The sequence below is a fragment of the Mycena indigotica genome, assembly GCF_014461135.1.
Source record: "Mycena indigotica strain 171206Taipei chromosome Unknown Mind.scaff0010, whole genome shotgun sequence".
Taxonomy (NCBI): domain Eukaryota; kingdom Fungi; phylum Basidiomycota; class Agaricomycetes; order Agaricales; family Mycenaceae; genus Mycena; species Mycena indigotica.
Window position 1 is genome coordinate 2,993,457 of NW_023503009.1, and position 22,707 is coordinate 3,016,163.

The window sequence follows — 22,707 nt, forward strand, 5'->3', positions numbered from 1 at the left end:
GGGCTGGGCGAAGGAGCTCCGCATAGTCGATTCTTTGACGTTTCTGCGGCGCCTGCTCTTCGTCGTCGTCGTCTCGCCTCCGCTTGTTGTTTGATCCGCCGGCACCGCCGCTACTGCCGCCGTCCCCAGCCCCACGCTGGTTATCGACACCCTCGAGCTCTTCGATATAGGGACGGAGAACGGTGGCGGAGAAAGGGACCTTGAGGGCGACACAGATGTTGCCGAGGGCGATGGTGAGGTGGACAACTGCAGCAGCTCGGTCAAGCTCCCCAGCGGCATACTTGTCAACCACGCCCTTGAGAGTGGCTCGTTGCTGTTCGGTGAAAGCCACGGGTGCGTCATGCGGGGATTGGATTGGACCATCAGTCATAGTGAGTTAGAGATGGAATAAAAGGTTTATTCAGAGTGCGCGTAGAAACAACTGGCGAGACGGAGTATTGTGAGATAATAAGTAGTAGACTGACATGATTGGCTTACCTGGCGAGACGGAGTAGATGTGGGTGAGGTCTACCCGTCTGCGCCAGGTGTATAAATATGCGGGTGCTTAGACCAAGTGCAAGCGGCGCTTGGACTGTTGCTGCTTTGGCCGTGGTCAAGGCGTGACGGCTGCGCGGATCGGACCGACTTACCCGTTTGAGCGAGACACTTGCGACCAGCAGCTCAGGTGGCCCCGCTCACGCATTCCCGCTTGCGACCTTAACGGGGAGGTGGGGAATGCTTAGGTAAGTGGTTTGTGGAGCAGTAAGTAGGCTGAGCTCACCTCCAATTAGACTTGAGTAAACAATTGTTTAAACTCGATTAAATCCAAAAGAGTGGCTCAACCTGGGAAGCCGTTCAACCAAACACCGGTCAAGCTGGCTGAGTACAGAATACACTCACAAAAGAATCACGATGACCGGTGAAGGATATGACGAGAAAAAATCTCGCATATGGACTACGATGTGGACGGTGCAGGCGTTTTCAGGATGCAACAATGGCAGCAGACGAAGTTGCTGCTGGACCAGAACTGAGTCAAGTTGATTGAGGCAAAGGAGAGAACACTCACATGTTAGCATACCGACCATCTTCGGTGGGCTACATAGCGAGAAAAAGTCTCGGAGATAGACCACCACAAAGACGGAAGGCAGAGATGTGACTAAGCGCCGTGTCACAGCATCGTGTCACAGCGATCAAGTGTGTCGGTCATCTCGACCTTGTGCTAGCATCGTCAACGATCCTCTGCCTATCGAACTGATACTTGAACCTCGCAAGAATCTTTCTTTGAATCTTTGTCATATTCTCCATCCGCGCCTTCCATGCAAACTATCTATCAAGGCAATCCAAAGAAAGTGGCAGAAGGGAAGCGAGCTATGGTGTCGGCAAGTTTAGTTTTCTGTATGTGACCATAGCCTCAGGTATGGCTAGCCATATTCATGGTATCTGCTAGCGATTCCGATGCAACGCCAAACAGGGATGTCGAAGACGGCACAGGAAAACGCAAGCCAGTCGCTGAACTTCTCGGGTTCAACGGTTGTGTTCCACCACGGACAATTGCATACATTGCGGTTCTTGTGCGCATTATGTTAACAAAGCTTTCAGGTCTACTTTTCTTTCTCAGAGATCAAGATCTGGCTACGCAACTCGAAGTTCAAGGGTGTATACCATGGTCAACTACTTCGAAAATCCGGTGCTTGGAACAAGGGCAGCCAAACGTGTGGAAGAGGTCAAAACAGGTATGTGTTAGGCCTGGGGGCACGACTGTACCTACTAACATGGGAAGGTTTTTTTGCTCCGATGGAACGTCGCTGGCTGCATATGCGACCTGCGTCTTTTCGTAGAACTCCCCCGTCAGAGAGAAAACCTGGCCATCGACTCCTTCAAGTCCACAATGCACGGCTACCGTTATGCCCCCCTTTCTTTCCCTTCAAGTCCAGCTTATCTTTTCTGCGCGACATTTCATTCCAAATGGCTACCGCGCGAACGGCATCGTGAGGATCAAGACAACAAAATGAGTCATGATCTTCATTCGAGGCAAGGATTCAAAGCCGCGACAATAACATTTTTGTTCACTTGCAGCCAGCGCACCCATAGCAATTCTACAGCCGTTCAACGGCTGTAAAACCTGACCTGCAACGACGACGAGAATGACTACGGAATGTCGGGACATCTTCTCATTCTCGCTCTTCTTCCAGCCTGATAGCTGGCGTCGTTGCTGATACGGGAGAAGCATGCTGTTTTAGAGAAAACCGGAGGCATGCTCAATTTTCTTCATTTTGTTCTTTAATAAAGAATACCATTGTAGCCGATTACATTCGAAATATACCAAAGTCTATGCGAAAACATGAAGCATCGGGTGAGAAATGACCGCTGGGAGTCCACGACCAAAATTGGTTGACCGTCACAAGCTCTGGCCAACTATTCTGAATCTGCCAACGGGTGCGATTCAAAGGAACGATCAAGACATTTCAACGTCATGGGGGATCGTCCAACGAAGGAAGCGGGAGTAGAAGGGAGTTGTTGGGTGACTTGATGTATCCCGATAGCGGAGGCGATCTTCCCAAAACCAGAGACGAGTACAGATTGAGTGGTCTTCTTCGACATCTGAAGGATTGCACAACGCATGTTCCTCCTAGATACGCTTGGTTCTAGCGCGCATCAAAACCTGCCCGAATACAGACACCAGCAAACTCATGCGCGAAACTGGATGCGGGGGGAAAAATGATGTAGGGATGACCAAGAGCTGAATCGTAGGAAGAGTTAACGCGTGCACCAATATTTCCACAATGAACGGTTGGTAGAACGCTCTCCGCTCAATATTGATGTGAAAGCGTGCCACTGTATCAAGAATATACAGCCGTTCCAGTTTGTTTGGGGTCATCAGTAGCGAAAGCCTTGCTTGACCAGAGCTAAACTCGACATAATTATTGACATCACCCAACAGGTTGAGTTCAGTGATGATGGAAATCTTGGATTGGTTTCCCGAAATGAAGCTGCGTGTGCCGTGAACATCGGGCAAACGGACGGAAAGGATTTGAAGTTGGGGCACTGTCATGAGCGAGATCAAGAATCCGCAGTGGGGCAGCGGTTGCTTGCAAAGATAGGTTAAGCGGTGCAGATTCGGAAGCACAACAACCTGAACAGACTCATGAACGCAGCATTCATCCAGCTCCCCGATCATCAGGGTGTTGAGTTTTGGAGTTGAACGGAGACAATCCAACAGGTTCACAACCAAGGTCCGAGATGAGGCTGCGTTGCTATGGACCAAGTTTAAGTTGAGGAGGGTTAAAGAAATGAGATTCGAGCCGGCGATGGAGGGAGTGAGTGGCAGGCCCTCGAGATGAAGGTACTGTATCTCAGTGGCCAACCCTGGAAATGGATGTGGGATATCGATCGAGTTTCCTGAGTTATGAAGGGACGTCACGGTTGCATGAAGTTGCCGAAGCGATGAAAAAGTAGACTGGACGTTCAAGATAGATAGTTGGCTTGCGAAAACATTCCAGTCAGTGGGGGAACTGTAGCGCATGGAGAGGTGGGTAATTGTTTCAGCTGCCGAAACTAGCAGAGGCCCGACGTGAGACGAGAAGTTTACAATGCCAGGCCTCGAGGCATAGATTCGAATTTCCAGACGCTTCGGAGCGGCCTTGGAAAATCGAAAAAACTGGTCCATATAACTCGGGGGCATCTCCGGGATTAAAACAATATTCGACCACAGATCTGGTGTCGACTCTAATACCGCTCTCCAAAACTTGCATACCACCTTGAGAGTTGACCTCTTCCGAGCATCGATTTGCCAGTCTCCAGGGGATTGAGATTCGAGATAGGCTTCGAAGATGACGGCGACGAGCTCAGTGCATCCAAAAACACTTTCGACCTTGCTTTCCCAAGGACTGGAGGAATGGAGGTGGGACATGGATAATGCGCTTATTGCAGTTGTGGCGTTGTTTTCCATTCGGTGAATGTCGATTGTGTCGACGTTCAGTATAGCTCAGGCTGTGACCAATTATCAAATGTAGAGATGCTCCGGTGCGCTTCCGGCATATTCCAAGGTCAGGATCGGGTGACAATGGACATCTCAGACGGGCAATAGATCTGGCTGCAGAGGCATGCAAAATGGGAAGACCTCAGGAGTTATGTGATGCTTTGCTGGCCAATGACTCGCGGCGGAGTTTGACGACAGGCTGCACACAGGGAACGGCAGTGCTAAATGTACCAAAAGTGTCGGCGGACATTCCGGATGATCGCGGGGCGGATACCCAGACAGAAATACCGCAACGCGAGGACTACCCATTCCCACACCGTGGAAGGGCACGGCTAGCTGCTTTGAAACAGCGAAACCGCGATAAAATCCTCGGCGCACAGAATGCAGGTGTCTTCTGGCGGGCGGTCCGGTCTATGACTGATGCCCGTTCGGCTCCCATCTCCGTCTCAGCAGAAAGTCTGCGAGATGTTTTCGAAAAAAGGTCCAACCCGCCTGACGTGCTGCCAGCGCAATTCGATGAATCACAGCACAAAATCAACTCCTTCCTCGCAGCCCACATCCCAAGGGTCACGTCAGATAACACGACAGGCCGTTTCTTCTCAGCACCGTGGGTGGAAGAGGATATGTATCGGCTCAAAGCACACCTTCAGGGAGAGCTGCTGAAGAGCGCATCGGGCGAGGATGCGACATCATATGGCGAACTGCTTGAGATACCTGAGGATACGCTAGCCGAGCTCTACAACGTGTGCGTAGCACAACGCGACGCGCCTACAATCTGGTTCAGATCGGTCATGGCTGGAATTCTAAAGAAGAATAAACCTGATGTGGACCCCGAGAGCTACCGTCTGGTCGTACTGGAGAGCTGCTTCCTGAAAGGACTGACCATATTGATCCATTGGAGGCTCGCGGACTGGGCAGCAGCACAATCACTGATTCCTCCGTGGCAGAACGGGTTCAGACCCGGTTTCCGAACGAACAACAATCCGTTCATCCTACGGTGTGTGAAGGAGTGGGGCAAGGCAAATGGGTGAACACTGTACACTGCATTTGTCGACTTCTCAAACGCATTCCCGTCGACCGATCAACCTACGCTCTGGCTTAAGCTCTATCGAAAGGGCATGGGAGGACCTATCTTTGATTGGCTGCGCAATGTGTATAGCAAAATGACCTACTACGTTCGCCACGGGGACATGCAGTCCAAAGAATTCCAGGCGGGCATGGGCGTGCTGACAGGGGACCCCGCATCACCAATACTGTGGAACCTGTTTCTTGCAGATCTGGAAATGAGCGCAGATGATGATGACCCGCTCCTTGCCCAGGTCCGTATCACCTTGTTGGCGCAAGCGGATGACTTGGTAATCGTCTCCTACTCAGCTCGTGGCCTGCAGCAAAAGCTAGCGGCACTAGAGAGGTGGTGCGCAAAAAAATTTTGTCCTGGTTAACCTGATTAAAACGGTTGTTCTGATCTTTGGACCCCGACCAGCTCAGATTCCTAGTTTTCGAATCGGCAATACCCAAGTCCGCATAACAGAAGACGAAAAATATGTGGGAATCCACATGTCATCGTCGACCCGTAACTTCCTCGCTCATCATTACCGCGAAAAAGCGCGTGCAGCCTGGTACTGTGGCCATGGGGTGCTGGGACTGGAGGATATGACGGGCAGGCTGACCCCGCGGGAGCTCAAGACGCTGTACATGGCCAGAGTCGACTGTCACCTAATCCACGGGTGCGAAATCTCGCCAGACAGTGAAGATGTGCATGTGAAAGAGCTCTTAAGGATTCAAGTGAGTTTCCTACGTCAAATTCTCAATCTGCACTCCCACTCCGCTATCGCACCACTGTTCACGGAAACTGGAGTGATGCCGCTGCGAGTTCGCCGATTCCTCCTGACACTCCGCTATCTGGTGTACTTGCTGGATCTGCCGAAAGACGCTTATGCACGCGCTGCGCTACCTCAATTCAACTACACAGCCGTGGCCACCGATCATGGGCGAGCGATCTCGTAACCGCCGCGAGGAAGTTGCCGTTCCAGTGCCGCGGCGCCAACCTGGTGCTCGAGAGTCAAACAACTGCAGATTACATTAGAGCATACACAAAGGAGATTACGGAAGGTATGACTCGCTGGCTGCAAAGCGAGATTGACAGTTCCCCCAAACTATACCTCCTCCATGGACGCCGGGAGCCGCAAAAGAACAATGCCGCAGTACAGGTGGTATCGTGCATGCGCCACTACTTGTCGATGGTTCAGACCCAGGAGCACAGGGAGGCCATAACTTCTGTGCTGCTGTCAACCCATCGCTTGGCGCTCGAAGCACTGAGATACCCGGACCATGCCCACGCCGCCGTCCCACGCGATCGCCGATTATGCCGCATGTGCAAGATGAACGTCGAAACACCAGAACACGCTTTACTCGCATGCAAGGGGTCCGAAAGGGTCGTCGAGTTAAGAGTGGTATTCCTGGGTTTGCTGTTCGAGAAAGTGCCAAGGTTTCGGCGGGATCTGCAAGGCTTGTCAACGACTATAGCCTTGCAAGCGATGGTTTTCGAGCGAGTCTCAATTGCACTGGTCGCAAAGTATATGTACGATGTTCTCGAGGTGTTTTATGCAGTGCCAATTTGGAGATCTTATTGACTTGTCTGACACAGTAACCCTTCAGTTATTGTGGTAGCTCTACCGCGGGGGACACAGTATAGTTGCTTCGTGAGCTCGGCTATTCGGTAACAGGGAGGGCCAGGGGCGAAGGTGTAGGTACTTAGTATGTACACCGCGATAACTCCTGGAAACCGGCGTTCGTCAGTCGGACCGTGCCGCGTATCAATCCAATCCAATCCGAGTCAGCGTTACTGAAAAGTTCCGATGATGAATTTAAAGTACAATTAACGCAATTAGCACACCCACTCGAAGCTGAAGAGCCTCAAAGCGCTAGGAAAAGAAGGCAAGGCAGTCAAAGAAGACAAGGTTAAGATTCGTGGTAAAGAAGCGAAAGACGCGATAAACGCGAGATGTCACACACCTGACTTGCCATCACAGAAGGTTTATTGTAACAAATTTTGATGCGCACAAACCCTTGCAAGTGTCTTCTAAGCATACTGAAACCCTTGGGGTGTATAGTGATCATAAGCAGCCTGTGAGCTTATCATTCGCTTGTCATGAAATTTCTCAAAACAATCAGTCTTATTGGTTTGCGACTCCCTTACGACCATATTACTCACTGAAATTTACAACTATGTCTTGAAATGCCAACTGGATGTGTTTGATTGCAATGGGAATTCAACAAGATAGCTAGGTAGTTGCAGTTCTGAAGCCCCAAAGTATTGCCGCCATGCCTCTCTAGTAGAATGTTGTCGGACGAGCTTCAGAACGTGGTTGGTGAGTACAAGACATTCAACTCTGGACATCGAAGGCCCATCGTATTCGGCAACAAGTTCTTCTACGGAGTTCTTCCTGAGTAGATAGAAGACACCTTCGAAGCGAGTGTATGTGCCGAAGAAATCCCCTGCAACCAACAAGTACATGTCCAATGGTTGTTTGATGCCGCAGTGATGGAGGAGAGGAACATGACGCGCTAGTTTCGGATGGTTGTGGTACAAAACATTGGCAAGAGCAGTCTTTTCTGCTGGCGGTTGTACTTCTCGCGTAGTTGTGATGGAAGGCGAGGCAAGAGTTGCCTGGGCGAGTGCAAGACTACGCTCGTCATAACTGGGCTGACGAACACTCCCCATAGTTCTTTGAATGGAGGTGTAATAAACGCACCACGAGAATTCGGGTCTGCGTCAAATCACGACCGACCAGGAACGCAAGATCGACCACTCAATGAATTTCAGAGCTGTTGAGAAGGTCGAGATAGGAAGAAAGATCTGGTTGTATTTTGACGAAAGCCGGACGAATATTGTTGTCGATGGTGTTAATAGCTGGATGAAGTTCTCGCGACATCGGAATATGGTCGCAGTTTTACCTGAGCCAAAGCCGAGGTATTACGGTCGTTATCTTGAAGGAAACGGCCAATAGCTCGTTGTTTTAACTTTTCGATTGAGACGAGCTAACTCGTAGTCGTGGTGGGGTCTGTTTAAGTCTCTTACTGTAAAGGGGTTGGTAAGCGAATGCAAGTGTAACATATAATGCCTGACGAAGGTCGAGTAGAGTGCCCTGTGGCTCTCCGGACCGTGACCAAGTTGTTTCGAATCGTCTTTTTCGGCGACATTGTTGAGCACCAGACTGTGGTTACTGTATTCGAAGGATTCGAAGGCGTAACAACCAAGAGTGGAGGAGCCAAGGAGGAGCTTAGAGATTGTTTCATGCTTGTGGTGACACTGACCTGGTGACCAAATGAGATTATAAACCACAGCTCTGGACCGGGCTTTGATAATCGATCACAGCTATCACTTACTTCTGAATCCGGCATGCTGCGGCATTGGACCCGGCAGTTACATGGGGCCCGTACCGGTATCCACCTGTGTCATGGAGAACAAGAAAGCACGAGCAGTCAAAGGTAGTGTACTTTTATTCCACAACTTCTGCTAGTACTCCGCCGCGCGTGGGCCTTATTTCATGGACTGAGGATAGAAGTTAAAAGCAAGAGTCTAAATCCGAACGCAATGATGTTGCAAAACAGTGTCAAACACAAGCATTTTTAAGTAAGGATCAACGGTGATGATCAAAGACCGGTCCAGAGCTGTGGTTTGAGATAAGTAGTCAGTCTCCCCCATGAGCGGTCGCGCAAACGATGAACTATGTTCTATTCGTGGACGAGAGGAGACTTTATCTTACAAGGCGCAATCAGTGTTTTTGTAGTTTTGAGACACACTTTTTTGTTCGTCAACGGTAGGGAAAGTGGAACAGGTATGCAGACGTTACATGATGCTATCCGGCCCTCGCTCTAGAAGACTTTGACAGATGCCCATTGCCAAGTGGGCATGGGCTCTGCTCTTGGTATAATTTAAACTTGACCTCGTCTTACAACTAAGTTGACCATTCCAGGACCAGAGACGAGCGCAGGCAAGATGTTTTTCATCGACATCGAAAGGAACACAGAGAGTATGTTCTTCGTATACATATTTGGCTTGGCCTCGGGTAAAAACTTGCTGGAATACAGACTCCATCAAACTTTCCGGAGAAGACGGGGGCGGGGGCGAGAATAATGACGGTATGGCGAGGTAGCAGATCGTCGGAAGCGATAGCGCCTGAATAAGAAATTCGAGAAAACGGGTTTGGTCCAAGGCTCTTTGCTCAGCATTGAAATCGAAGAGGCCACCCATCTCAAGGACGTTTAGATATCGCAGTCTGCTCCCCATTAGCAATGGCAAGAGTTGAGTTCGATGGTCAACAGATTCGACATAATTATCCATGTCCCCGGTCAGACGTAGCTCGGTGATGATGGAGAGCTTGGATTGATTCATCGAAACAAAGTTGTACGTGTTCTGAGAGTTGGCCAAGCGGATGGAAAGGAAGTGGAGCTGTGGAGTTGCGATGAGGGATACGAGGAAGCCACAATGATGCGGCAGCGGGAGGTCGCAAACATAGGATAATTTTTGTAAGTTCGGGAGGACCACTGTATGGTTGTGGAGAGCACACTCCTGGATAGAAGACTCGTTGAGGTCTCCGAGGATGAGGGTGTTGAGCCTTGGGGTCCAGCGCAGACAATCCAACAGGTTCTCAACAAAACTATGGTGTGATTCCGCGTCATCGATATCGTGAACCAAGTCTAAATTGAGGAGTGTCAGAGAAATTAGGTTTGAGCCAACAATGGATGAGGTGATTGGCAAGCCGTCGAGATGAAGGTGTTGTATGTTTGCGGTAAGCCCCGGAAACGAATGGGGGTTATCGTCAGGAAAGGGAATTTCGAAAGGGCTCAGAGATGTTACACGGAACCTTTGAAGCGATGAAAAGTTGAGTTCAGTGTGTGTATTAGATAGTTCGCGAGTGAAAGAATTCCAATCTGTGTGAGAGCCATACTGCACAGAGAGGTGCGTAATTGTGTCGGCTACCACGACCAACAAAGGGGCAATAAGAGACGAGAAGATTTCAACGTCATGCCTTGAGTGTGCATCAAGCCGGATTTTTAACTGCTTCGAAGTCGCCTTAGCATATCGGAAAACCTGATCGATATGCCGTTGGGGCATCTCCGGGACCAAGACGATGTTCGACCACAATTCTGGTGTCGACACCAGTGTCGCTCTCCAAAGTCGGCACACCAGCTTGAGAGTCAACCTTTTTTGAACATCGGTTCTCCAGTTGATAAATGAGTGCAAAGCAAGGTAGGCTTTGAAGACGAGGGCAAGGAGCTCAGGACTTCGTACAACACTTCGAACGTTGCTATCCGAAGGACTGGAGGTGGACGAAGCGCGTGACACAGGAAGTGCCAGTGTGCTTGCTGAAGCCGGGGCGTTGTCCTCCATTGAGCGAATGGCGGTTGTGTCGACCTTCTAGTTATATGTGCGCTGTGACGGGTTGAGCGTTACTGCAAAGTTCCGATGAGGGTTCTTGGACCCTTACGTACACCGGAATCGTCATCTAGAGGATGCTCCTGTGTTGGTTTTGGTACTGTATATCGAGGGTGAGGAAAATGCTGCCAGTGTGTAAGATTAGTGGAGCACTGACACCGCGATTCCGGCAAACAAAGCCTACATCATCATGATAGTGCTGCAGGGAGAAACTTGTCGGGCCACGGGGAGGTTGAATCTAATGACATTCCAGACATAACAAGCCGTTGAACCAAAATCAGAATTCAAGTCCGTTGGGTCCGAGGCTAGGATGCTCACAAGTCGTTTCAAGCAAGGCTATTGACGGACCAGGGAGCCGACTATTCGACCATTAACCATCTGACAATCTCAATGTCACCTCACAGTCGCTGCATAGTGAGATGACGGTGGAGTGGGATTTTTTGTACCAACTGCGTGAAAGTCCACAAGAGAACAAGCATGACTGGAGGGAATCAAGCCCAGATAGAGGCAGAGATGAGCCCACACACGCTTCGATTAGGTCCAATGGCATTCGTTTATCCTTCCCACATTTACGCCTTCGAAAGATCCAACACTTGGAATGTTGATGAGGTCGTAACCTGACTCCTTCATAATGCCAGACATGGAGTACTCTTTCAGCGAGGCGTTGTGGTTGTCGTGCGAAATGCGAGTGATTGTTGCCTTCTTGGTCGCTGAGCATTTTCCTGCACGGATGGTGATGTTGCGACTCAGAATAATAGAGCTTCACACCATGAACCTCGCATTTCCGGCATATTAATGCATGTGTGTTTCTCATGCGGTTAACGAGCAATGGAAGGCAGTTTCCGTTGTCAGTGTCGATACTGGAGGCGATCCTGTTGGCCGACTAACCGGACACTGCCGAGACAGCGTTACTACTTGAGGTGACTGATCCCGTTGAGAAACCAGTTTTGTGTCGAGAAACTGGTTTTTGACGAGAAACCGGGCTGGTTTCTCGTTGCCGAACGAAAGTAGTTGTTCGATTTAGGGACTAATCAAGCGAAAGATTTGAGTGAGACACAACAGTCAGTCACAGTGTAACGGTGTTTGACTCACTGTTATGGCGTCATGGACTGTCATGGATATCGATAAACTCTCATCTGTTCAGTCAAACGACAGAGCAATTGTACCATGGACCAGCATTATGAGGAACTGCACCACATAATGAGCAGCTCTGTTCAGTGTGTACGTACCTATCCAAACTTTTCGCTCACAATTGAGACCAACGCTACTCACTCTTCTCCTGAAATTCTCAGACCATTGATCCTGCAGGCGTGTCCCGCATGAAGAGCACATCTACCAAGGTCCTATCAAGCACTCTGTGTCGTCGCTTCTCACCTTTGTATTTCACTCAGACCGCCAGAAATCCTGCATCCGCTCTCCCGAAAACACTTGGAGCCAATACACAGTACGGAGTAGTACGGAGTAGTACGGACTACGCCCTCCAGTCCGAGTCCGTGATTATCCTGTCACTTCCTCCGCCGCGCTCATGCAGCTCATTTCGAACGGTCATATGTCGCGACTCGATCATCATATCATTAACAAGAGCTTTAGATATTCCGACTCATCACAGTCCGCAGAGCACGAAGAAATCGGAATGCCTTGAGCCACAACTCAAGCAACCAAAAGGCTATCAGCATAGAGGCTGAGAACGACACAATTCTGCGTGCTAGTTGGCGGCGCTATCGGGGAATATTGGTACATTGTTCGGCTATTAGCTGTTTGCTGAACCTCACTTTACAGCAGATGTAGCAACAACTGGAAGAGCGCTTCAACCACGACCGAATTGCAAGTGCAGGATCCGAATCTGAAAACCCTTCGTGGCTGAGTCGGAAACTGCCGGTGAAAGAAAGCGTCTCAGGTAATCCCAACGCTTTGAGCTCGTAATGACATGACTTTCAAGACTCGCGCATTAAGCTTGGACAAATTGTCCCGGATCCGGCATAACAAGTTGGCCCCTCGGCGTCACCGAGTTTGTTGCCATGGCTAGGGCCCCATTTTTTTAAAAAATAGATACCAACTAGCAACAGCGCGACCGGGTTTTAGTATTTCATCTAAACCACATTTCAAACGAGTAATCTTTATCGGAAGCAACTTGTGGACTTGATTTTGCTGCTTTCGACCTCCCTTCGCTGCTTATCGAGCGAGCAAACCACTCCTCTTGGTGTTCGGGAACGCGGATATTCACCCTGTACATATTGAAAGAAAAAAAAAATCAAGCCTGATCGAAAGGTCAATTCTTATTTCTTACATTCTACTCAACAACTTGAAAGAAAACCTCGAAGTGCATCTTGCCAAGAGGCTCTGCGGAGCTAAACACATCCTCAGCCTCACACTACTCCCATAGCTGAGATGGATGTGACTTGTTCGGCGGGTGACTGTGTAGCTTGAATGTCAGGGACACGTGCCTGGACTGCTTCAACCAGTACTTCAGAGCTGAAATAAGGCGCTGGCCGTGTGGAGGACTGTGGCCCGCTGGACATCGAGCGAGAACGACGACCAGAGTTGTGGCATGTGCAGGACCAAATGTCGCCACGCGTGAGAAACACGGAGGAGAAGCAGCGGTCCAGCATTGGTCGTAGGGAAGAACTCTCCGATGTAGTGCCGGAATATCTCGGCGCGGATTCCAACTGGAAAGGCAGTAAACAGTTGGTCGTCCTAAGGATGTTCGTGGAATATGCCGATCCGTAGTCTCGTTCCGGTTTTCGCCGATCCTGCACGTGAGGCTTTGAGTTGTTGTGCAGGGATGGCCGTGAAGATCAAGGGTGTAGAGGCTTAGCACAATAACAATAATGGCCCCGGTCACTTCATGGGCTACAACGCGTCGCAAGCGGGTGAGTTGATGAATATGTCTCTAGACACCATGTCGCGTGCTGGATGAATCATAATTGAAAAGAAGCTGGTTGAAATTTATAAACTGGATCCTATACTACTCTCCCCTTCAGTTTCTAACTATGGTAGTGATAGTAGAGTTGAGAGAACTATCCCACTGCCACAGACGAGTGCAGGCCGAATGGTCTTCAAGTTCATTGACGCCGCCAGACATACAAAATGCATGTTCCTCGTAGATGTATTTGGTTTCGCCGGCTGTAGCCGACTGGAATACGGACGCCATGAAGCTCACACGAGTTGAAACATAGCCTGAGTGGTGGCGCAAGTATAGTGAGGGTAGCACCAAGAAGTGCACGGTAGGAAGAGATAACGCGTGTTTCATGACATCGACAAAACGGGTCATGACGAACGGTCCGCGCACAAAATAAACTAGGCCGTCGGTATCCAGATTTTGTCGGCTCCCTGTCAGAAGTGGTAAAAGCCTTGCTCGACCACAAGTGAGCTCAATATGATCATGTATGTCGCCCAGTAAACAGAGTCCGGTACTTTGGGAAAGCTTGCAACGATTCATCGAAACGAAGTGGTGCGTGTTGTGAACGTTGGTCATACAGATGGAAAGGAGTTGGAGTTTGGGAGCTGTGATGAGGGAGACCAGAAAACCACAGCGGTGCGACGGCAGGGTACTGCAAAGATATAATAGATTTCGCAGACTCGGAAGAATTACCGTACGGTTGTGGAGGGCGGATTCGTCAATAAAACGCTCGCAGAGGTCTCCGATAAGAAGGACTACGAGTCTTGGGGTCTGACGAAGGCAATCCAACAAGTTCATAGTAAGATCGTGACATGACTCTGCGTCGTCGTAAATCAGGTCCAAGTTGAGGAGGGCCAGAGAAATGAGGTTGGGGCCAACGACGGAGGAAGTAAGCGGTAAGCCGTCGAGATGAAGGTGCCGTATGTCTGTAATAAGTCTCGGAAACGGGAGTGGGACTCGGATATCGCTTGACTGGTTTCCCAAATACGTGATGTGAAGATGTCGGAGGGACGCCAGGTTTAACTCAGGCTGGGCGTCCAAAGCATGTAACCGAGAAGCGAAAGCATTCCAATCTTTGTGCGAGCCATACTGCATAGAGAGATGCGTGATCGTGTCGGCTACCGCAATCAGTGGGGGGACGATGCAAGACGAGAAGTGGTCAACGTCGGCGTGCCTCGAGTGTGCCTCGAGCCGGATTTTCAACTGCTTCGAAGTGGCCTTGGCGTATTGGAAAACCTGATCGATATACCATTGGGGCATCTCCGGGACCAAGACGATGTTCGACCACAATTCTGGTGTCGACACCAGTGTCGCTCTCCAAAATCGGCACACCAGCTTGAGGGTCAATCTTTTTCGAACATCGAGTCGCCAGTCAGTAGTCGTTTGAGATCGAAGATGAGCTTGTAAGATGAGGGCGACGAGCTCAGTGCATTCCAAAACACTTTGAGCATTACTTTGGCTTTCGAAATGGCTGGAGGCGAGTAAACCACTGGCAAGTGGCACGGCAAGTGCACTCGTTGCAGTTGGGGCATAGGCTTCCATTGGATGCACGTTCAATTCGGTCAAAGTTCTGGCCATCCTTGGGTTGTGACGAATTGAGCGTTACTGCAAAGTTCCGATCATGTTCTGGAGAATTTGACCGACTAACGGCTCGATCACCGGCACTGAGGGCAAGCTTCAAAGTTAGAACATTTGCGGGCCACCAGCGGTGATTATGTGTTAGTTTCGGTGCTGATGGAAGAGCCATTGATGTCGAATTGCAAGAAGTACAGACACTAATTTCGAGACATGAGCAGCATAAACATCAAATTGGTGGAATACACTCACAAGTTTGTTCAAAGATTCATAGCAAGAGGGAATGGGCAAGTATCAGGAAAGGTAGACAAGCGGGGCGGAAGGGAAACTGGAACAAAGGATTTCAGTGTCAATTGCGTTGTCACGGATATCAGCACAAATACGTTTGAAGGACAGATAAAGCTGGACTTGAAGGGAAAGAAAGGGGGGCAGAACGGTAGCCGTGAATTGCGGACTTGAAGGAGTGGTTTTCTCTCTGACAGGGGAGTTCTATGAAAAGATGTATGTTGCATATGCGGCCAGCGACGTTCAATCGGAGCAAAAAAACTTCCCATGTTAGTAGGTAAAGTAGTGCCCCCAGGCCTAACACATACCTGTTTGGACCTCCTCCACACGTTTGGCTGCCCTTGTTCCAAGCACCAGATTTTCGAAGTAGTTGACCATGGTATACACCCTTGAACTTGCGTAGCCAGATTTTGATCTCCGAGAAAGAAAAGTAGACCTGAAAGCTTTGTTAACATAATGCGCACAAGAACCGCAATGTATGCAATTGTCCGTGGTGGAACACAACCGTTGAACCCGAGAAGTTCAGCGACTGGCTTGCGTTTTCCTGTGCCGTCTTCGACATCCCTGTTTGGCGTTGCATCGGAATCGCTAGCAGATACCATGAATATGGCTAGCCATACCTGAGGCTATGGTCACATACAGAAAACTAAACTTGCCGACACCATAGCTCGCTTCCCTTCTGCCACTTTCTTTGGATTGCCTTGATAGATAGTTTGCATGGAAGGCGCGGATGGAGAATATGACAAAGATTCAAAGAAAGATTCTTGCGAGGTTCAAGTATCAGTTCGATAGGCAGAGGATCGTTGACGATGCTAGCACAAGGTCGAGATGACCGACACACTTGATCGCTGTGACACGATGCTGTGACACGGCGCTTAGTCACATCTCTGCCTTCCGTCTTTGTGGTGGTCTATCTCCGAGACTTTTTCTCGCTATGTAGCCCACCGAAGATGGTCGGTATGCTAACATGTGAGTGTTCTCTCCTTTGCCTCAATCAACTTGACTCAGTTCTGGTCCAGCAGCAACTTCGTCTGCTGCCATTGTTGCATCCTGAAACCGCTGGCACTGTCCACATCGTAGCCCATATGCGAGATTTTTTCTCGTCATATCCTTCACCGGTCATCGTGATTCTTTTGTGAGTGTATTCTGTACTCAGCCAGCTTGACCGGTGTTTGGTTGAACGGCTTCACAGGTTGAGCCACTCTTTTGGATTTAAATCGTCTCATATCCTACCTCGCCCAGTCCCTTCCCATGATCAGTCGCCCATATACGAAAATATTTCTCGTCATATCGTTCACGTCACGTCGGTCTCACTCCGACTGAACGCGTGCTTCTCACCACTGGTTGAAAACCTTGCCTCGGATTACCGCCACATCCTAGTAACCTTCGGCAATCCAGAGGCATAAATCTTTACTGTCATGGCCGAACAAGTATTCTGCACTCCGCGGATATTTTTTTGCTCATACTAATGTCATCTCAAATTACAGGTTCAAGTCCAGCCACTGGCAATCACCCGCCCTTGAATCGACTTCTCCATCATCCCATCGTGAGAGTGGTGCTGTAACCTTCATCATTATGGTCGAAGATGTGAGTCCCTCCGCGACCGTTAACCACCTCTCAGCCATTCTCCCAGTGTCCTGCAAGATGGACGAGTCAAAGTCCTTAACTGTAGGCCTGGAGTCCAAAACGGCCTTGCAAGAATTGAGACTGAGATGCCATGCCTCTAACGACGCCTGCCGCCCCGCAAGCACAGTCTTCGATGCCAACTTGAAACAGGCGGCAGAGGAGTGCAGGGACTAACTACAGCAGGAACTATGGTGGTTCTGGACGAGAACTTGAAGAACAAAGCCTGGCAAATTCAGTTGTTCCTGGTCTCGCGTCCCACTCAACGCAACATTTGCTCATTGCTACTCTTCATAATGACAGTATTCAGCTGTGAAATTACCAAATGGGCGTGCTTGTACGAAGGTGTGTTGTTATATACTCACTCCCGCCAACATCTTTCTCATTCTCAAGTAGGGCCCGTTCAAGGTGTAAACTCCCATCCCCGTCGCGCCCTGCTGGCTACGAGTACCGGGGGTGACGACGACACAATCAAAGTCTGGGGTTCCTGTCTCTGTATCACTCAGCGTCTGAGCGTTTTCCAGACATACGGCCTCAGAGCCGACGTTGTTTCTTCGCTCTCCACGGGCACCTTTGTGCTACTGATGCCCACCCAAAATCGGTTCAGAATTAGCAGCCACAGAGGGAAAGCCGCATAAACAACAACATTGTTCTTGTGCTTGACTTCTTCGATCTTACATAGCAAGAACTTCGAAGGCAGCGATATCCAGCACTCTCGCTTTATTTTGTGAACAGACGTCGCAACGGAAGGGTGAACCATATGCTTCTCTATCTTCCCAGTCCATCCACGACGATGGATGATCAGGCGGAGCTTGTCTTTCCGCTGAAGTTGAGCGAACACGAGAAGGCTTCGGAGGGCGCTGGAAAAGATTGGGGCGAGGAGCTTTTGGCGGCGGACGGGGAGGGGGAGTTGGTTCGAAGCCTTCGGGGGCATTCCGCAAGCTAGCCCAGACGGGTGTATTGATATCCCATAGACTAAAGACTACTTCTTCAGACTGCATTTGCAAGTGCTCAACCTCTAGCAAGTCTGGCACGAGCCCTTTCTCGATCAGTGCTGGAGGGATAGGCTCTGTGACGGGAAATTGATATCCATAATAGAAATACAGAGGCACCGGCAAGCGGCCGAGAATGAATGGCAAAAGCCAATGAATATGACGAGGAAGATGATGCTCTTGGTGGGATTTGCTCTTGGTAAGGTCAATCATGCCGCCGAGACGTCTGATGCGCATGTCGCCGACGACTGAATCTTGTAAATCATCGAGCCATTGAAATGACGCGTTTGCTGCCCGCTGAACGGCACTTCTCCAGTCACCCGTATCGATCTTGTCGAGAATAACGATTGCCATGGTTATCGCTGCCATGAGAGGACGAAATGCATCCCGTGAACGGAGAGCAATTCATATTGCATCCTCGCGTGTGTGGGCCATTCGGAGAGTGTAGCCATATTGAAGGGGCAGTGGGAATGTCCACACCATAGAGTCTTTAATGTGGGTCTCTATAAAGTACCACATTTTCAGATACATTTTTCGAAGTGCGCCTTCGAGGTGTGTCCACTCGTCGATCGTCTTCTGCGTCAGACCCCAACGCTCTATCCTCCGGGAACGGTCACCTCTATAAGAAGGAATCTCGAGGTCATCCTCCGCGCGTTCGATGATTACAGTTCGAGCCGTGATATTGAGACATTCGAAAATAGGCCCTTTGAAAGGGTTGTCGACGCGCGGCAAAAAGAGGAGGAATGGGTAATTGGGATGGATCCAACTTGGGTGTTCGAAGTCGCCTCTTTGAATTCTCAAGGCATCCGGTGGTGGCGCACGTTCTTTTGACGGTATGTCCAACATAAAATATGGGTCCCCGCAATGAACGCCGAAGATACCTTGGGCGTTGCGGAAGAAGCCATCGAATTCGTCCAGCTAGAGAGGTGTCAGTGTAAATTCAATAGAGAATTGGTCAAGAAACATACCTTGGGGAACGTTGGGATGGTCGATGAGTGAATAGCAGACATGGCTGTTTACCAACCACGGGGGAAGATTCAAGACGCTGCGCAGTGCGCGCACACGTTTGCTTCTGTCCCAAATCCCCAGCGATGAGCCGAAGCGCAGAGCGCGCTCTTGGATCGTTCGACGGGCGGTGATGGAACAAGTCAGAGTCGTAGACTCATGTGAGTCACGATGATCGCAGTCGCGGTTCTCAGTCACGTGCCGTTGGTCGCCATCCGCTCAATCAGCCGCGGCCCGGGCGCATGTACATCAAACAATTTTCTTCCCAAGTCCACCACACCGTTGGGCGCGCTCTGCGCCATCCGCTTGGTCTCGCGTCTGGCCATTGTTGGGCGCGCGCTCTGCGCCAACAAACCACAGGCTCATGGCACCGCGTCGCTCCCATAAGGGCGAATCACCCTGAAAACGTCGGTTACTCTTTTTGTCTCGAGGATTCAATCTTCCACCCATCTTTCCTTCGATGAGCCACAGTCGCACTCAGACTACTCCCAATCCCCATGCTTTGCGCATTCGTGCTTCTGGTTCTTGTAAGTTTCTGAACCTTTTCCTCTACCCGTTCTAACCGATTGTTAGCATATCATGTTTGCCACCGCTGCAATCCTTGTGGCTCAGTCCCCAACTCGGTCTTTCTTTCTGGCTCAGACTCTCACGCCGAACTAACGGATTGTAAGTGTCGTACAACTGTCAGGGGAACCCCCGCTTCGGCCTCCTTCGGACCCTCCGAACGCATCCGAGGCGCATCCGACCGGCGCCCCCTCGGACGCTCCGACCCACCCCGACCATCGTCCACGGCCTCCTTCGCCTGCACAATCACCGATCCGTCAAGACCCTCCCAACGATCACCTTGGGACAGAGCCTGCGACGCCGCTCAGGCCTTCTGCGCTCTACGTCAGCAGTTACGGACGACCAGTATATAGTTGGCGCCCTAGCAGGCGGACCCTTAGAGTTTCTTCTCTTTGGATCCTCCCCTGCTAGGTCGGTCCCTCCGTGTATTTCCTGTAGTCTTATTCACGCTTTGGATCCTCCCCTGCTAGGCTTTCGTCGGAGTCTCCAGGGTTGCCCTTACAACAACATGGTCTGTGCTATTGTTGATTTTCCTCCAGATCATCTCTTGCCCAGACTTCCCAAACTGCCGTTCGCATTTATGGTGCTTTTCTCATCATGCAGTCCCAACGTCAGAGGACAACAACACTCCAAACTATTTAGCCCTCGGTGACAGCAATGGAGAAAGCTCTCAAGATCAACAATATCGCCGCTCTCCGATTTGTTACCTTTACTCTCGCTGCCAAACTCATGGCCTGGGTAAGTACTCATTCGCATTATCTTAGCAGCATGCTAATGAGCTCACAGCGTCGCACCAAACCTCGGTCGACACAGTACCTATCGACGAAGGTGATATCCATGCTCAAGCCATCGGTGGTGACACAAGAGCGGAAACCTCAGCAGCCCTAGATGCGGAGGTGGGAGGAAGTCCGAGCAGAAGCGAACAGATTTTAGGAAGAAACTGCGTAGTGGGGAGATGGCATATGTAGGTACAACTACGCCTGTTAAAGGACAATCGCGAAAACATAGCTGGGATCCCTCTCAACACAGGTCCAGCATGCCAGCCATTTCCGCTTCCCTGGTTAGCTGTTTGGCTTTTGCGCGCATGGTACAACCTGGCGAGTCCCGTCGACAGCTGAGCACAACTGGCACTCGTTATTTAGTGGTACTGCAGTGTAAGATACGTATAATTATCAACGATGCCTTTTCTATGATGCAAATGTAAGCAAATTATAACCCTCATCCTTGCTGAATCATCGCCGCCCGCCGAGGGTTCATTTCCGCTGGTAGTGGCGGTTGGCCAGGCAGGGGGACCGTGACCCTGGTCGATGCCACGTCGGTGTCCTCCGAGTCTTGCTGCCTGTTGTGGTCTGCTGGCTTTGCGATTCATGAAGATGTTTAGATAAGATAGCATCATCCTCATTGATCAAGCCGTAGCGGACTTTGAACGCGTCGCACAGCTCGGAGACGCCGACAGCCGCAGCATCGAAGAGAATGTATGGTTCAGGGGTTACTTGGACGGGCTACAAGGATCATGAGCATGAGAACGCAACCGAAGACTTCAAACAAACCCCATTTCAACATGTGAATTCTCGTTGCCAGTGGCGAGGAAGCACAGGCTGAAAGGGCCCGGGCCTCTTGCTGTTCAGTGTAAAGCCATACATACTCTTGCCGCGATTAGCAGCGAGCAAGACCTTGAGTACGTCCAGTGCCGAAATCTCTTCTCCAGCAATTCACTCACGAAGGTCAGTGCCCCAAGAGCGATGGAGGTTGAGCAGCATTACATCAGTCGTTTCGAGATCGCCGGATGGGCAGTTCAGACCCTTTAGCACTTTGCGGGCGTCCGTGATTTTACGAATGAAGATGTCGATAGGTTGGGAAGGGTCATGAACCGCCTGGTAGAACTCGGTACGAGCTTTTTGAGCCGGGCGCGCCATGCTGGACTTCTCGACGCGTGAAAAAACATAGATTGTCCAGACAATCTCTCCATCGAGCGCAGCAGCAGCTCCTTCAGCTGGCACAGCCGCCGCATTGTTTGCAATCCACGTTGCTCCGGTACCCCGAAAGAACGTGACCATTCATTGTCTTGCTCCATTGATCACCCTAGTTGATGTCATCAAGGTCTGCAAGCTTGGCGAGGCCAGAGAGGTGTGCAGCGGAAATGTGAAGATGGCGAAGAGCAAAGGGTGTGTGGTGACAGTGAATGTGAATGAAAATTTTCGAATGTGATGCGCCGAAAGTGAAGGGAATGAGGCAAGGGTTACGCGGGGCCCATAACCTGTGAAAGGAGGGAGGAGGGGGAAGGCGGAGAGACCGATATGTCGGCTCGACTCAGACGCAGACAGGGATGCAGATTATTATTATTATTATTAAAGGCATAAGGTCGCAGATGGACGCGGAAAGCAAGCAGTCAGATTTCTATGAAATGTATCAACGACAGTTCACAACGATTGCCGTCTGCATTTATCTGTAGTGTACATGATTGGGAGCTTGTGCGTAGGTACAGAAACCGCGTGTTTCCTTGTAGGTACCTTCAGCGGGGAATATATTTTCTTTCTTTCTTTCTTTTCAGTGTATCGAGACATACCCATTCACATTGTCCTTGTGCTTGATCAGAGGCGGCTTCTGCCACCACTTCGGCGCTTTCCATACGAGGCACAATGTTTTGTTCAGAGGAGGTATCTGTCACCTTGAGCCCGGCGTCGACGACGGTCACGCAGAGAGCAATACTTTTAGAGCTCCTTCAAGTCCAAAAGATCCCTGGGAGAAGAACCAGAACCAAATAGAAGGAGGTGGTCGCGCCAGTATACGTCACAGCTCCGAGAAGTTACAGGCTGAAAGGGTTGAGTTTGGAATTGGGAGTGAAATAGTCCAAGGCTTTCTTCTTGGAGAAGTTCGTCGGAAGAGAGATGGAGTGTGGGTGTTATGACTGGAGTTTTGGTAGAAGACGCGAGTTGTAAACGCTCAGGAGCATCTTTCACGCGAATCATTGATGAAATCATCGGTATCTTGCCCATCGCATCGCGATTGCCCGCAGGATCAACAGTGGATTACGTGATTCTAGGGCATCGTACTGAATGACATGAGCAATCCCAGACAGACTATTATCTTTCATTGCAATTAATGACGACAAGACCGCTGGGCGGCCGTTCTACCTCCCAACGACGCTATGGGAACAGCATCAAGCTTGCAGACGTATACATTGCCAGAAGTCTAAAAATCAGTAGGGTACAGTTTGCTGGTGTCTGGCTGACCCAGTGACGATGACCGTCAATGAAGACTACACGACGCCAATGGGTTCGATGGGACTGAGTGAGACCGCTAGTATCGATTATCAGACCTTGACATGCTCAAACTGAAGCACATACCTGATTTATTGGACGAT

At 50.2% G+C, this 22,707-nt stretch overlaps 5 protein-coding genes across 5 annotated transcripts; 1 reads left to right on the top strand and 4 right to left on the bottom strand.

The window, feature by feature from the left end:
- Positions 1-7,184: 7,184 nt before the first annotated feature.
- On the bottom strand, positions 7,185-7,682 carry MIND_01142400 (uncharacterized protein; the record flags this gene model as incomplete). The annotated part of the gene is made up of 1 exon (XM_037367961.1): positions 7,185-7,682. One exon carries the CDS (start codon positions 7,680-7,682, stop codon positions 7,185-7,187), a length of 498 nt encoding a protein of 165 aa, XP_037215793.1.
- Positions 7,683-8,836: 1,154 nt separating this feature from the next.
- On the bottom strand, positions 8,837-10,355 carry MIND_01142500 (uncharacterized protein; the record flags this gene model as incomplete). Its single annotated transcript, XM_037367962.1, has 2 exons — positions 8,837-8,880; positions 8,930-10,355. The coding sequence occupies 2 exons, from the start codon at positions 10,353-10,355 to the stop codon at positions 8,837-8,839; spliced, it is 1,470 nt and encodes a 489-aa protein (XP_037215794.1).
- Positions 10,356-11,531: 1,176 nt separating this feature from the next.
- Positions 11,532-12,188, top strand: MIND_01142600 (uncharacterized protein; the record flags this gene model as incomplete). Its single annotated transcript, XM_037367963.1, has 5 exons — positions 11,532-11,621; positions 11,693-11,740; positions 11,792-11,944; positions 11,991-12,134; positions 12,183-12,188. The coding sequence occupies exons 1-5, from the start codon at positions 11,568-11,570 to the stop codon at positions 12,186-12,188; spliced, it is 405 nt and encodes a 134-aa protein (XP_037215795.1). The 5' UTR covers positions 11,532-11,567.
- Positions 12,189-13,871: 1,683 nt separating this feature from the next.
- On the bottom strand, positions 13,872-14,877 carry MIND_01142700 (uncharacterized protein; the record flags this gene model as incomplete). Its single annotated transcript, XM_037367964.1, has 2 exons — positions 13,872-13,951; positions 13,998-14,877. The coding sequence occupies 2 exons, from the start codon at positions 14,875-14,877 to the stop codon at positions 13,872-13,874; spliced, it is 960 nt and encodes a 319-aa protein (XP_037215796.1).
- Positions 14,878-17,456: 2,579 nt separating this feature from the next.
- Positions 17,457-18,143, bottom strand: MIND_01142800 (uncharacterized protein; the record flags this gene model as incomplete). The annotated part of the gene is made up of 1 exon (XM_037367965.1): positions 17,457-18,143. The coding sequence occupies one exon, from the start codon at positions 18,141-18,143 to the stop codon at positions 17,457-17,459; it is 687 nt and encodes a 228-aa protein (XP_037215797.1).
- Positions 18,144-22,707: the final 4,564 nt, after the last annotated feature.